The sequence below is a fragment of the Penicillium expansum genome (genome assembly GCF_000769745.1).
Source record: "Penicillium expansum strain MD-8 chromosome Unknown contig66, whole genome shotgun sequence".
In the NCBI taxonomy this organism is placed as follows: domain Eukaryota; kingdom Fungi; phylum Ascomycota; class Eurotiomycetes; order Eurotiales; family Aspergillaceae; genus Penicillium; species Penicillium expansum.
This window is the reverse complement of record NW_015971393.1, coordinates 61,258-74,993: the sequence shown is the minus strand read 5'-3', so window position 1 is coordinate 74,993 and position 13,736 is coordinate 61,258. Positions and strand designations below refer to the sequence as shown.

At 48.3% G+C, this 13,736-nt stretch overlaps 4 protein-coding genes across 4 annotated transcripts; 2 read left to right on the top strand and 2 right to left on the bottom strand.

Moving 5' to 3' along the window:
* Nucleotides 1-660: 660 nt before the first annotated feature.
* PEX2_024450 (mediator of RNA polymerase II transcription subunit 18) lies at nt 661-1,535 on the top strand (the record flags this gene model as incomplete). The annotated part of the gene is made up of 2 exons (XM_016739720.1): nt 661-1,157; nt 1,217-1,535. The coding sequence occupies 2 exons, from the start codon at nt 661-663 to the stop codon at nt 1,533-1,535; spliced, it is 816 nt and encodes a 271-aa protein (XP_016596482.1).
* Nucleotides 1,536-2,268: 733 nt separating this feature from the next.
* Nucleotides 2,269-4,091, top strand: PEX2_024440 (putative DNA 3'-phosphatase Tpp1; the record flags this gene model as incomplete). The annotated part of the gene is made up of 9 exons (XM_016739719.1): nt 2,269-2,359; nt 2,416-2,573; nt 2,648-2,760; nt 2,820-3,125; nt 3,179-3,306; nt 3,392-3,528; nt 3,586-3,646; nt 3,720-3,865; nt 3,927-4,091. 9 exons carry the CDS (start codon nt 2,269-2,271, stop codon nt 4,089-4,091), a joined length of 1,305 nt encoding a protein of 434 aa, XP_016596481.1.
* Nucleotides 4,092-5,846: 1,755 nt separating this feature from the next.
* Nucleotides 5,847-7,380, bottom strand: PEX2_024430 (uncharacterized protein; the record flags this gene model as incomplete). The annotated part of the gene is made up of 2 exons (XM_016739718.1): nt 5,847-7,045; nt 7,113-7,380. 2 exons carry the CDS (start codon nt 7,378-7,380, stop codon nt 5,847-5,849), a joined length of 1,467 nt encoding a protein of 488 aa, XP_016596480.1.
* A 2,301-nt stretch (nt 7,381-9,681) lies between these two features.
* PEX2_024420 (putative NRPS-like enzyme) lies at nt 9,682-13,031 on the bottom strand (the record flags this gene model as incomplete). Its single annotated transcript, XM_016739717.1, has 4 exons — nt 9,682-10,074; nt 10,203-12,379; nt 12,429-12,696; nt 12,753-13,031. 4 exons carry the CDS (start codon nt 13,029-13,031, stop codon nt 9,682-9,684), a joined length of 3,117 nt encoding a protein of 1,038 aa, XP_016596479.1.
* Nucleotides 13,032-13,736: the final 705 nt, after the last annotated feature.

Genomic DNA, 13,736 nt, shown 5'->3' with positions numbered 1-13,736 from the left:
TCAGATTCCGCTATCCAATATTGCTTTGTACTTTGCATCGGGAGGAGATTCCGATGCAGCCTCTCTGCCTTGGCACTCCGTGTTTCTCCATGCCCATATTCCTCCTCTCTGATCCTTTCCCATTCTGTGACTCCGGTGAGCTCCAAGTGAGCTCCTCCTCATTCTTGGTGCCTTCTCGGTGCCTGACATCTACGTTTCCCTTTCTTTGAACCCTCCAATCCGCCAATCATCATCCCTCTATCAGACCATCTGGCAATTCTTCCCCATAAACCATTCAAGCTTATTTGTCCCACACAGCTTAGACCTCCCCCGCAGTCGGAGGCAAAAGTCCAACGCTTCCCGAATTGTGACTGGATAACACATCCTTGACAACTCATCCTTGTACTCGGGATTGGTATTCCAGAGAAATTCACAAGCATCGGAAAAAGTCCAACCATTTTCGGGAAAGTTCAATATTTTTCAACATTGAACTTGCCAAGAACCAGATTCAAATCAAACAGACCAAACAGGGCCCATTAGACGCTATTAGCAATTGCACCGACACATAAAAAAATAATCTGATCTCTCTGATAACGTTGCGAGGATTGCGCCACCGAAGCTTGGACCCTGACTAACACATCCCGACTTCACCCGCTATACATTACACACAAATCAGACAATATGCACGAGCAGTCGCTTTTCGCCTCGGTTCCAGTCCATCAACACCATGAGCTTCTTCAGCAGCTTGCCGGATTGACTGCCATGCAGCCCCGCCATTGCCTAGAGCGGCGGCTGATCTTCAAAGCCTTCCGAAAACCAGGCATGGCGGGGCGCACCGGAGCCAGTCAGGACCTCCAACAGGGGGACTTACAGCGGCTGAACAAGATGCTCAATGGGAACATGTACTACACCCAGGTGGTTGGTCCGGTTTCCGAATCGGATTTCGGATCCACTACTCCCGTCGACCAAGACACCCAGATGGCCGGCATGGACGATTCCAAGCCTTATGGATCTTCCTCATCTCCATCTTCCTATGACTATGAACGTCAGCCATGGAAGTTGGAGTTTCGTGATATCCCTGAAGCTGGCACCCGCTCGGCGGTCACGTCCCGTCTGATGTCGAGTGCGACGCTGCCGCGGGGAGATGTCGTGCAAGCTATGAATGCCTGGGGTTATCAGTGAGTGGCGCTACCAAGGATGATCCTATGATCGCGGGCACTAACCCTGTCTGTTCTAGTTTCACTACTGAGTATGTGGTCGAAGGTGATATGTTCATCCACAATGATATTGCTATCTTCTTGCATCGCGTGCTGCACTACCCTAGTGGTGATGAGTTGAGTCTGCCCAGGCGGCAACTACCCGCTTTGAAGGACATGACTCTGTTCGAGAAGAGCGGAAGCTATGTGCTGCAGGCCTTCATCATTGTTCAGGACGGTAGCAACCAAGAAACGATGAAAACTGCCTCGCAGCATCTCTTTGGCCTGCGTGAGCAGTTGAAGTCGGCGGTTGTCCTGGAACAGGCAGATCGACTGTCTCTGGATACCCGCGCGAAGTAGATGGTCACTCCTACTTCGGTTCGTTTGAGCATGCTGGAGATCACGAAATACCCGGTCTCCAGCGACGGCGTTGATAGACATCTCAACCTTTTTTTTTCTTCGTTTCTTTCTTTCTTTTTGAATTAGGGGGAAAGAAGAAGTATACCCATCATAGCAATCAATTCCACTAAATATTTTTATTCCCATCTTAGGGTAAGAGTGAATACAGAAGCATATATGACCAAAAAGAACCCCTAGAGTCCCACAAGTAAAAGATCAACGCCTATACTCTTGTCCAGATAGGATCGGACTGAGCGGGTAAACCCTTGCAAATCGTCTCTCGACAAAAGCCAAGAAAAAGAAAAAAAACAAAAACCCTATCTGCCTGGTTTCAACGGGAGATATCATCCATCCGAGCTTGCGCGTGCGTTTTAGCGCCGTGACATCCATTCTTCCTTTCCGGGATATCAGAATGAGTTATTCCGAGTTCACTTCTTTCTCAGAAGGGAACCATCTCCCATCCTATCTATTTTTTGGGGATTTTATTCATCATTTGCATATATCACATCTCTGTTGTATTCCAATTGAATGTTCAAGAACATGTGACTTCGTGATTTCTCCCGCGTCTCGGCGCGTCCAACACCCATCTTGGATTCAACTACAACTCACAGCGAAAACTGATTGAATCAACCAACACCCACCTCAATTTACCTATAACCCCGTCACGACGTTTTCACTCACACGGGCTGTCAGAATGGCCGAGGGGGCAGCCAAAAGAAGCGCCTCCCCCACGCAAGCCATCTCTCCACCACCATTGCGGAGGAAGGTTGAGACAACAGTAACCAGTAAGTTTTTACTATCCACCAGGGCATTCCACCCGCTAATAGTAATCAACCTATAGAGAGATCGGCGGCAAACTTCTTTACCCCGGCCTCGCAAAAGAAGCCCGAACCGATCACATGGCGCGTCATCGGCACCAGTGTTATCATTGGAAAGCAGATAACGGGCAACGCAGTCCCTCCCACTGAGAAACAGCGCCGAATCGCTGGCTTTGATTTGGTCAGTGCTTGAAACCGAACGCCAGAACAGGAAGCGTCGAGAAATAGGAGGGCCCTACTGACCTCAATATATAGGATTCTACTTTGATCAAAACCAAATCGGGAAATGTCTTCCCTAAGTCTGCCACTGATTGGCAATGGTGGAACGCCAAAGTCCCGGGGCGACTGAAGGAGCTTAATGCTGAAGGGTATGTCCAGACTCGGAGTGTGGGTTTACTTGGGTTCACTTGAGCTTATACTTTGACAGCTTCCAAGTTGTGATTTTCTCCAATCAAAAGAAGATCAGTGTCCAGAAGGATATCAAGGGTGGACGGAGTGACTCAAAAAGTCTGTCGAACTTCAAGGAAAAGATGACCGCCGTCATGGCGGAACTAGATTTCCCCGTCAGCGTCTACGCGGCCACCACAGACCCTGAATATAGGAAACCCCGTATCGGGATGTGGCGTGAGTTCCTGGATGACTACGATCTGGACGTCGCGGGTGTTGACTTGCCCGCATCGGTTTTCGTCGGTGATGCGGCTGGAAGGCCAGGCGATCATTCAGCTGTGGATCGGTAAGAGCATCACAACTGTGGTACGTTGTGACAAAATCTGATCTTGTGTCTAGGGGACTTGCTACCAACATCGGTATGCCATTCAAGACCCCGGAGGAGTTTTTCCTCGGGCAGATCACGGAGCCGGCGACGATGGGCTTTGACCCTCTGTCATTCGTAAAGACAGATCTCGAAGAACCCGGTATGTGCTGTCTTGTTAGTTCCAATGAATTTAATATTCCCAAGAAACCCAACTCTAGCAGATTGTTGACAGGTCTTCATCGCAGCCAAACCCTTTACTCGCAAGCACCCACTTGAACTTGTCATCTTCTGTGGAAGCCCAGGTGCCGGGAAGTCCACTTTCTACTGGAACCACCTGGAGCCTCTCGGCTATGAACGAGTCAACCAAGACCTTCTCAAGACGGTACGCGTTATGACTAACCCCGGAATGAAACTGTAATCGAATACTGATGAAAAATAGCGCCCGAAATGCCTCAAGGTCGCGCGCGAGCATCTAGAAGCCAAGAAGTCCGTGGCAGTTGGTACGTCGTGGCATTTATTTCTATCTCGGCTTCAGCTTCAGTTTTCAAGCGATCTAACCCGACTACCATCTAGATAACACCAACGCCGACCCAGAAACACGGGCTCACTGGACATCTCTCGCAAAAGAGTTCAACATCCCCGTCCGTTGCGTGCAATTCATCTCAACACCAGACCTATGCCGACATAACAACGCCGTCCGAGCGTCCAACAAAGAACTAGTATGTATTGGAAATATCCCCATCCCAATCTCAATACCGTCATCATTCTTATCCAGACCAGAACCCCGAATCCCGAACCTCCCTTCCCGGCATTGCCTTCGGTGACTTCGGCCGCCGCTTCCGCGCACCCACGCTAGACGAGGGCTTTGATGATATCATCCCCGTCGAGTTCCAGTTCCACGGCAGCGAAGAGGCGAAGGGGCTTTGGGGCCAGTACTGGGTTTGAAAGTACCAGTGGCCAGGACTGGTAAATACGCCTACCACTTGCCTACTACTCCCGTCTCGGGGCTTATGCTTACGTCTGTCTACATCGTGCTCATCCTAATCTTGATATCTTTGTCTGCATGTTTTGAAGCCGAAACACAGCTCGTGTCTACGGACCTATTACCTGTTGGCGGGGTTTCACCTGACCTCAATAAAGCGAATGTTGATCTCGACTGCGTCAATGTATGTTTCGGTTCTGTGATAATCTTAGATCCAGGCGTTTTCAGCTCTGCCGTAGACCATGAGCGAGGGGTATGGGATGTGATTTGCGATGTATTTTATGTGTTATAGTAAAGCTCATTATCGTGCTTTACCCCGGCTTATGTCCATCTAAGACATGACCTACATCCTCCCGATATTGAAACAACTACATCGACATACCTATATGTAGATACATAGGTAACTAGGTATACATACGTGTAGTCTTGGTAGTAAGCGACCAAAAATCATATTCAAGTACACCCATAACCCTAAGTACACTCACTCTACACTCCATTGTTGCCTAGTGACACCTCCACTCTACCGGACCCAACAGACGCAATCTAAATTCGGGAAAAAGGAAGTGACTCTGACTCACAATATCAAAAACGAAAGATAAACCAAACCTCTCTGCCAAGCCGAGGCACCGACAGGTACAGGCACCAGCATCCGCTCTAAGCTCCCATGTCCTAATCCGGACATGTCTCAAGTGGATCATACAAGACTTATTATCATGTATCAAAAGCCCACACCAGTCGTTCATGCTAGTATGTACGGAGTATATTATATTACGTTATACGGAGTAAACTGAATTCCAAATAGCGGTAGCTTCACAACGTGGCCGACCCACAGTACCAGGTCACTTCCTCTCCACTGTGGTATTGTACATGTGACTCATCTACACGCGCTTCGCGCTGTATTTTTTGGGGGGGAGATTGCATGTTGTATGTTCGATGTCTCTCCCACGTGCGGGGATTCTATTATGGACCGTGTCATCCCTTCCAAGGACATGCATTTACATGGGTGTTTCATAGGATTATGTTACAGAGAGAATTGTAGATGCAGATGCATTTGTAATTATAGACAGTTGCATATGGTAATCATATGTGGATTGTGCATAAGCTAGATATATACATATAGAGACATGATAAGGTACTTTTTTCAGATGCGTTTTTGGCTTTTTTGTCCTGTTCTGCTTGTGGAGCAGAGACGTGGGTGGATAGGGTTGAAGTCTATGGGGTACAACGGCTGGTAGGCTTGGTGTATGAGGGGTATAGTATATGTATAATGGAAACAGAAACAGAACAAAAGGAGAAGAAGGAGGGTAGTGCACCCAGTCAGTTTTGGGGGTTAACTTTTCGTTCCGTTTTCTTGCTTGTCACCTGTTCAAAGGATTGTGGTGTCTTTGGAAATGTAGCAAGACAACCAGGACCAAAAAAGGAAGCAAAGATAACCCCCTGGAAAAGACAAGACTCGGGATATAGACAAAGGAATGGCATGATTCAGGGCGAGAACAGTAGTCGCTGATCCGAATCGTGAGTCATGAGAGTCATTATAAACAAAAAATTCCAAAAGGAAAACATTAAAAGAGAGACATTAATCGTAACATTGCGGGCGAGCTTGAAGGAGTCATCAAAAGGCGCGCGGGGAATAGTCTATCGTCATTATCGTGGTGGATCGCTTGGAAATGTAAAAAAAAGAGGAAAAAAGACAACAGCCTAACAAAGAGACTCAGGTCTTAAGGTCGGGAGACCAAATCCTGTAAAAAGCGGAAGAAATTCCTCTTTTTCTCAGAACGGCAGGAACCTGCAATCTCCGTAGCCGGTGCCACAGTCATTGGGCCGACAATGTCCTCATCCCCCATCTCGGGGAACTTGTCGTTGTCATGCAGACGCGGGATGCGGACTTGTTGGCAAGGGTGGATATTAGACTGAGTGAGCGTGAGAGCAACGCCATCTATCGCACTGAGCTGTTCGAGCATAGTCCCGTGTTGAGTTGCCCACTCGCAGTTGATCGACTCCCATTTCTCGATGGTGAGCTTGTAGATGTTGGAGGTGACGCCGTAGTGTTCACCGGTGCGAACGAGGTGCTTCGCAAAGTTGCAACGCGCAATGTCCCAGTCTGCACGGACCTGCTGGAAATTGCCGAGGTCGCAAACCACAGGGTCGTAAGGCTCGGGCATGATGGTAAAGTTGGCGTGGCCGAGTTTGTTGGCCCATTCATCATTGGGATCGGAGAGGACGAGGGGGGTTACATCGCCTGAGACTGTGCGCACAGTGCTGGCTCGTGGCCGGTTGAAGGAGGCCACGGAAGGCTTGGACGAGAGGGGTGGCGAGGGAAGAACTCCCATAAACCGCGGGTCTGAGGTCACATTATAGTTATAGTGTGGTTCGTTCGCGTCTGCGACTGACGGAGACTGCAGGGGTGACTGGACGCGGGATGCTGCGATGCTCGTTGGGTCGTCTCCCATAAACGGTGGCAGGAGAGGGGTTGTCGCTTTCTGCACATCGTTGTCGTCCTGGCTGAGACTGTTCGCTCGGGTGATGTCGATTGGGCGCGCACCAGATTCGCTCGCGCGTTCCTCGAAGATCGTTCGCGCAGGAGAAGGGGGGATAGAGTCAACACGGCTCATGGGCATGGAGCTAACAATGGGGCTTGCCAAGGCGGAGGAGGCCGTCGAGTTCGCGCGCGATCGTAGATCATCCGGGAAAACATCGCCTTCTGCGCCACTGGAGGACCGCTTAGTCTTCCACCGTGCCGACATGGTCGAGATGTGTGAGTTAATGCGTGAGACACCCTTTATTGAGACACTGTCTGAGCGTCTCTTTTTCGGTGATGGGGGAGTCTCCATGCTGGTAACGCTCAGATCGTAGCTATCTGAGTTATGGACGGGGGCAAAGTATGACTCTTCTGCAGACATGCCGTGATCAAAGTGCTCTATATAAAAAGTCTAGGTTAGCAACTGCGGTATCACCGGGGAGATTTTGTGGCGATTGACACATACGGAAATAATGATCTTCCAACGAGTCGCGTGTGCATTCCTCTTCTTTGACTCCTGTCAAATGACTCCGACTAGGACTTTCCATTGAATAGACAAGGGAAGAGACGGAGCTAGAGACCCGGTTGTGGCCTGCCGCGGAGAACAAAGAGATAGCAGGTGAGGCCGGCGCGGAGGTATTAATAGTCAATGTGGAGTGCGGCTGGCGTGTAGGTGAATCGGCCGCGTCGAGACTTTCTCGTGTCGCGTCGATTATTTGAGACAGTTTGTACATTCTCACAAGGTGAGCGCCGCTGGTGGACGGGGTGGCTGGTATATAGGGGACGGTTGCAGTTCAGCATTGGATGTGAGGGGTGACCACAAGATAAAGAGAGACAACGCTCAATTTCAACAAGTCATTCCCTAATGGCCTTTGGGCGGGAATGGACGTGGCGGTGTGATGAGAGAGATAGAGAGTAATAGTCCGGGAAACGCGGGAACTGAGGCCTAGGGCCAGTTAGCATCTGATGAAGATGAGAAATCCAAATATGATTATCGTCCAGGTAGGAAACTCCAAAAATACACAATTCAGAAATACAAGATAAAAATAAAGGAAAAAACAAAACGAATTCCACCGAGCGACGTGGACCAAACAAGTTGACGAGACCAACTGGCTGGGCAGAAAGAGAGGTTTCGGTGCTTTTGCTTACAATCGGCAAACGGACTGAGCCAACAGGGAGATCCTGGGTAGTACAGATTCTATGGCTTGGCCCTTTTGATAGATGAGAGAGTAGATGAAGGTGAATAGAGAGAGAGAGGATGAGAAATGAGAGGAATGAGAGAGAAATGGGCGAACTGTAGAGAGAGAGTGTTGTTGGCTCTAGACTGTCCAAACAACCGTTAGTGGAGAATTCCATGAGATTCCCAAAGAAAAAAAAAGTTGACTAACCTCAACTTGAACGGAACTAAACTCGCCGATCCATATTTCCAAGGTTTGCTCCGCTGAGTTCCGGTGGTTGACACTGCTTGAACCATGGTAATCAAAAGTCTGGAAGTCCTCTTTATTCTTTTATATCCATTTATTCTAATAGATTTTATCCATTTTATTCATACTATATTTTATATACTACAGTATTTATTGGTGTATCTCTAATTCGATTGTTTTTCAAACCACCCCCCAACGGCTACACAGATATGTTGTGTAGCCCAATGTTCTACATCGATCCCCCCCAAGGACCCTTTTCTCAATTGGGTACAAAATCTAGTTGTGTGTGCGATCGGCAAACAATCTAGACTGAAGTGGACTCAAGAGGGGAACCATTATGATGCAATTGCGACCCAGTCGATCCGTCCTGATTCGTTCTATAGATTGGGGGGAAAGGTGTTGGATACATCCGCTTATTATCCTTATTTATCCAGCTCTGGTCTGTTTACTCTGTAGTACTCCGTACTCCGTGCTCGGTTATCATTCGGCCCAGCATAACCACTGGGTATACCCATCCCCATTCTATTAATCTACACACGGGCTGGTGCATCCATCCCGTTTGTATTAGAGCTCCGACAACGCTGAGCAACCGCGGACAAGGTCCCGTCCCGTAGAGGTCAGAACTTTGTCCGAGTATGACGAGTAGGGGTAGCACAATGGAGGGTTATCGGTTCGAAATTCGGTAGGGCACGGAGTTGCTAGGTATGTATATTGGTGTGCCCCGTCCTACGATAACTTGTGCAAACTCCGAACTAGATCTGGACTACAACAGACATCAGAGCACTACTTACAACAGTACCTAGGTAGCAAGTGGTACTAGGAGAGGGGAGAATCGTCATCCAATCATAACAATCATCGGAAGGAATAGGTACCGCCGGAGAGGGGAAATAGAAAGAAACCTTGGAAAGAGGGCAAAATCTTTCATTTTTGGCACCAGATGTCAGGTCCACATGGCCCTAACCAACGTTCGCTCGGGGAATTCGGGATTCGGGGAACATTCCATTTTTCCATGATTGGAGAGGCGATGGGGGGAAAAGGTAAGAGATCCATGGTGTTTGGCGCCACTTCCTCTGCCCGCCGGGTGTGCCTTTGGGGGCGTGAGCCTTGGCACAGCAACCGGGATGGATTCTCGGGTTTGTCAAGTTGTCAACGGGACTTGCTGGACAAGTCACTTTTTTTTTCTTCAGGTGACTTCTAATACTGTCAATTATTGTGATCTATCAGATCATTTGTCTCTTCTTTTTGCCCCTGGAGATCTCTCCGATCCCATCTCTCGCTAGGCATCCCTGCAGGTCACTAGGACAGAATAGACCACACTGCAGCCCAAAATGGCATGGGTCTTCTATCTCGGGTGGCCAATCATCGCCACTCGGCAAAACGCAAAAAAGAAAAAAAGAAAAACCTAATCTTGTAGATTTCTGAGGTAATCGCCCAATTAAGCCCTGCCCGAGCCATAAGGAACCTTGGGAAGGCCCTCCGATCACGGGCAGTTATGTCATGCTCAATGAAAAACATCCAGAGAATATCATAAAAGTAATATACAAAGTCCTGAACATTTACGTACATCTATTATTGGAGGCAGTATAAAATTCAATATATAATTCAATTTAATCAAAATTTCCATTGTTGCAGCCAATTTCGCATCAGCGAGGAAGAGATCGGGCCTAGGGCTCTCATGCTGACACTTGCCTCTTTCGCCCGTCGGACATCCAGCGCCACAGACAGGGCACTACCCTCGTCTTGTAGCCCGCGGTAGAAATCTAGTAGCTTGAGCGCGGGCTTTGAAGCAATATCCGCACTACTAGGATTGGTTATACTTTCTAGATCGGCAATCCACGCAGAAAATGCAACTGGCTCGACCGCATACTGTCTTTGGATTGCCGGTATCAACGACAACCATAGTGTTCGTTCGGGATTCGTGAGATGAAACACGGCACACCGTGCTTCGGATGAGTCCCTATGACGTGTGTTGATAATTTCTACTATAATATTGGATACAGTATCCTAAGTGAAGCAAGTCAGAAATTGTGATCAGCGGTAGGTCTTGGTTTTTTTTTTTCCTTTCGGCTATCCGGCTCTTGGACCTGGTCAAAAAAAATATAGTGCTTGTGATGGGAGGCGGGGGGGCTTACCACCGGCACCCAATCGACCGCGGTCGAGCCCAATCGGTTAGGGATTTTACCCATCACTTTGGATGTCGCGATAATTGTCGGTAGCCATTCCTGCGGATTCCATTGTCCGCGCGCGGTGGTCGGTCCGGCGATTTGTCCGACCCGATACACTGACGTGGGGATATGAGATCTTTGTGAGGCTTCGAGACAGATACGCTCGGCAATGTACTTAGATTCGCCGTAGCCTTGCGGAAGAACTACGGCAATGTCCTCCATAGGTACTTCTGGGATCGAGGCTCCCATTTCTGGGGTCCAAGCGCCTACCGTACTAATTGAGGAGATAAAGTGAAAATGAGCGTTGCTGCGGCTGCTCAAGCTAAAGTCTATAAATCGTCGTACGCCTTGGATGTGAGTGTCCTCGAGGGAATCGACGGAATGGTTGAAGTCGACTTTCCAGGCGTTGTGGACGATGGTGTCAACTGAGTCGAGGAGTTCTTCGTACTTGGACTCATTCAGCCCGAATCGTGGTTCTCCAAATGAGGCCTGTAGGAATTCAACCTTATCTTTCCAGTTGCTTGCGTCAAGATGCAATCCTTTCTCCCCGAAACCTCTCTTCTGCCGAGATTCAGCATCTGAACGATTGAGGCAGTAAACCTTAGTGATGGAATCACTGCTTAGCAGAGAATGCAGTAGATAGGTTCCCAGTGAGCCAGTTGAACCAGTCAGTATCACAGTCGAAGGCGAATGCAATCCACTCTGAGGGTAGACTTCCCGCGCCGGAAGATCGGACGTATACTTTTCTACCAGACCCTGGATCTTCTCTGCTCGCGGGATACCAGCTTGGGGTTTTCCATCTAAGATGGCCATTATGGCTTGAGACAATCGGTCAATTGTTGGGTTGCGATAGATCATTTGGGCATCGATGGCTCCTGCTTTCCCATCTGGCTGACATAGCTGGATGCCCTTTTGCAACACCCGAGAGACATGAAAGGTCATCAGAGAATCCAGACCAGCAGAGTAAAGGTTCTGGGCATTTGCGATCTTGGGTTTCTCCAGAACACGGGTAATAGTCTGGCGGATATACTCTGTAACACTCTCATGGTCCAACGTCTCTGGCAGACACTGGTTCAAGTCATCCTCGGGGTCTTCGGCATACATTGCATCGATCTCTTTCCGGTAGTCTCGAAGCACAGCGTGGCGCTGTACGCTACCTTTAGGAGTCGTCTTAAATGGCTTCGTCTTCACTGCGAGCCAGATCCTGTTCTTCATCACCCGTCCATGAGCCGCAATGGTCTGGTTGGCCACTTGCACCGTCGGCCAGATCTCTTCAACAAAAGCCTTTGCGTCCATACCCGGTCCTCCATGACTGGGCTCGACGAGCAACCCAGCCTGGAACCGAGACTGGCCGACAATAACCGCCTTTCTTACTAGCGGATGTCCTTCAATGATAGTCTCCATCCCGACAGGAGTGAACTTCTCGCCGTTGCTTAGAACAATCACATCATCCTTACGCCCATAGAACTTCCACAGATGTGGGTTCGTCGGGTGTGGGGTATATAGATCGTTGGTTCGATACACATTGATGTCAGGGTATGTGTGAAAAATCCCCTTGAAGCCGCGAGCATTCTCCTGTCGAGAAATCACCTTCTCAAATATACCTTCCCCGACATCGTGCATGTCGACCCCGTAGGCTTCGTTCCATTCAAAATAGCCCCAGTTGGCTGGGTCTTCCGGCACCAGCGCTGGAATCACGGCAGCCTCGCTGCTTCCAGTTATTGATATGAGCTGCGTATATTTGCGCAGTATCTCTCCAGTTTCGTGGAACAGAGGAGCGCCGCCGAAGTAGATTGACTTGAGTTCTTTCAAACAAGCTAGTGCTTTCTCGGAGTAGCTCATGTCTACCAGGATCGAGGGTACGCAGAATGCGACTGTGGGGTGGGCAGTCCGTAGCAGCTCTATCATATGATCGACGGAGAGTGGCTTGTCTGGGCTGACGAGGGCGGGAACTTCGAACCACACTGAGTACACGGATGCTAGAAGTCCCAGTAGATGGAAGAATGGTGCCGTAGCCAGCACAAGGTCAGTTTGATCAAGATTGTGGAACATAGATGGTTGACGACCTGGAGGCCTTGGGAGATGAGAACTAAAATCTATGGTCATGAAGTAGCCGTTGGTGAGATACACCGGCTTTGGCATGCCTGTAGCAGAAATTATTGCGGGTTCACAGTACCGGTTCATGAAATTTACCTGTCGTCCCAGAGCTATGAAGGATGCACGTTATGTCATTCTCTGCATCGGGATAAGACTTGGTATATGAATAGTGGTGCAGACCACTCTCATCGCCGAGAATTTTCTTCATAGTCGGGACCTGGAAGATTTCCAATGCCGAAATAAGTCCCTGAATCTCCAGGGTTCGTGTCTGTCGCTCCTCGCTGAAGAAGAACTTGGTGCAGTTTGTCGCTTTCAGTAGATGAACATAGCCTTCGTCCGAGTTCCTGGTGGAAGGTAAGAAGGCCTAGAAGAATCAGCCAGACAGTTCAATCTTGAGCTTCAATTACTTCGTTTTCTTACCTGGTATCCAGTCTTCTGGCATGCAAGAATAAATATAAAATAGCGTATATCATTGCTCCCCATGTAGGTTAACGTCTCTGGGGATTCTGCCGGTCCAATGATACTTTCAATCCACCAGCACATGAAGTTTACGGTCCGTGCTAGGTCTTTGATTGAAAGATCTTGGAACCCATTGCTTATTTCTGATCCCTGTGGAATTACCGCAAATCGTTGGTTGGGATTGGTTTCAGCACGATCATCTACCGTTCTAGCAAGCAGTCTTCTCCGATAAGACTCCATGATCTTCTTTGGGTCAAACTTTTGGATGTTAAGTTAAACTGGTGTAGTAAGAATGCTGAGGATATTGAGTAGAATAATGCGATATATTAAGAACTATCCATCTTACCTTACGGGGGTATACAATCCATATTTTATATCTAACACCCTTCCAATGAACGACCTGATACCTAAGTCAGATGATCTACACCCGGGGGATTATCTAGTATATATGCTGTGCAATATATGGAATATGATGTTTATACATTATAGGACTAACTGTCATGGACGTGTAGATCATTACTTATATGACACTAGTTCACCTCCAATTTGAGTATACCCCCCATGCTGAGCATTACTATTTATATCTCGCTTTGGCTTCACAACAATCAAGTCCCTCCAAATTCTCAACCGAGCACCGGAAAATGGGTTACACTAATTAATGGCTTTACTAAAAGGCCACATGCAAATCTGGGGTGGTTCACGACGAATGATCGTCCTGTTGCACCTATACTATTTAACCAACTAGGCAGCTATGCGTCATGCTAGATTCCGAATTCATATCCCTCGTATAACCGCATGTGACAAAATATCTCAGTATAGTATTGATCCGCAGATGACAACACATGGCTATAGGATGTATATGTCTTACATATGTAGCTATATCTCATACTTTCGGGCTTAGGACTACTGTCTATTTACTAGTGGGTTTGCTGCATATAATGATTT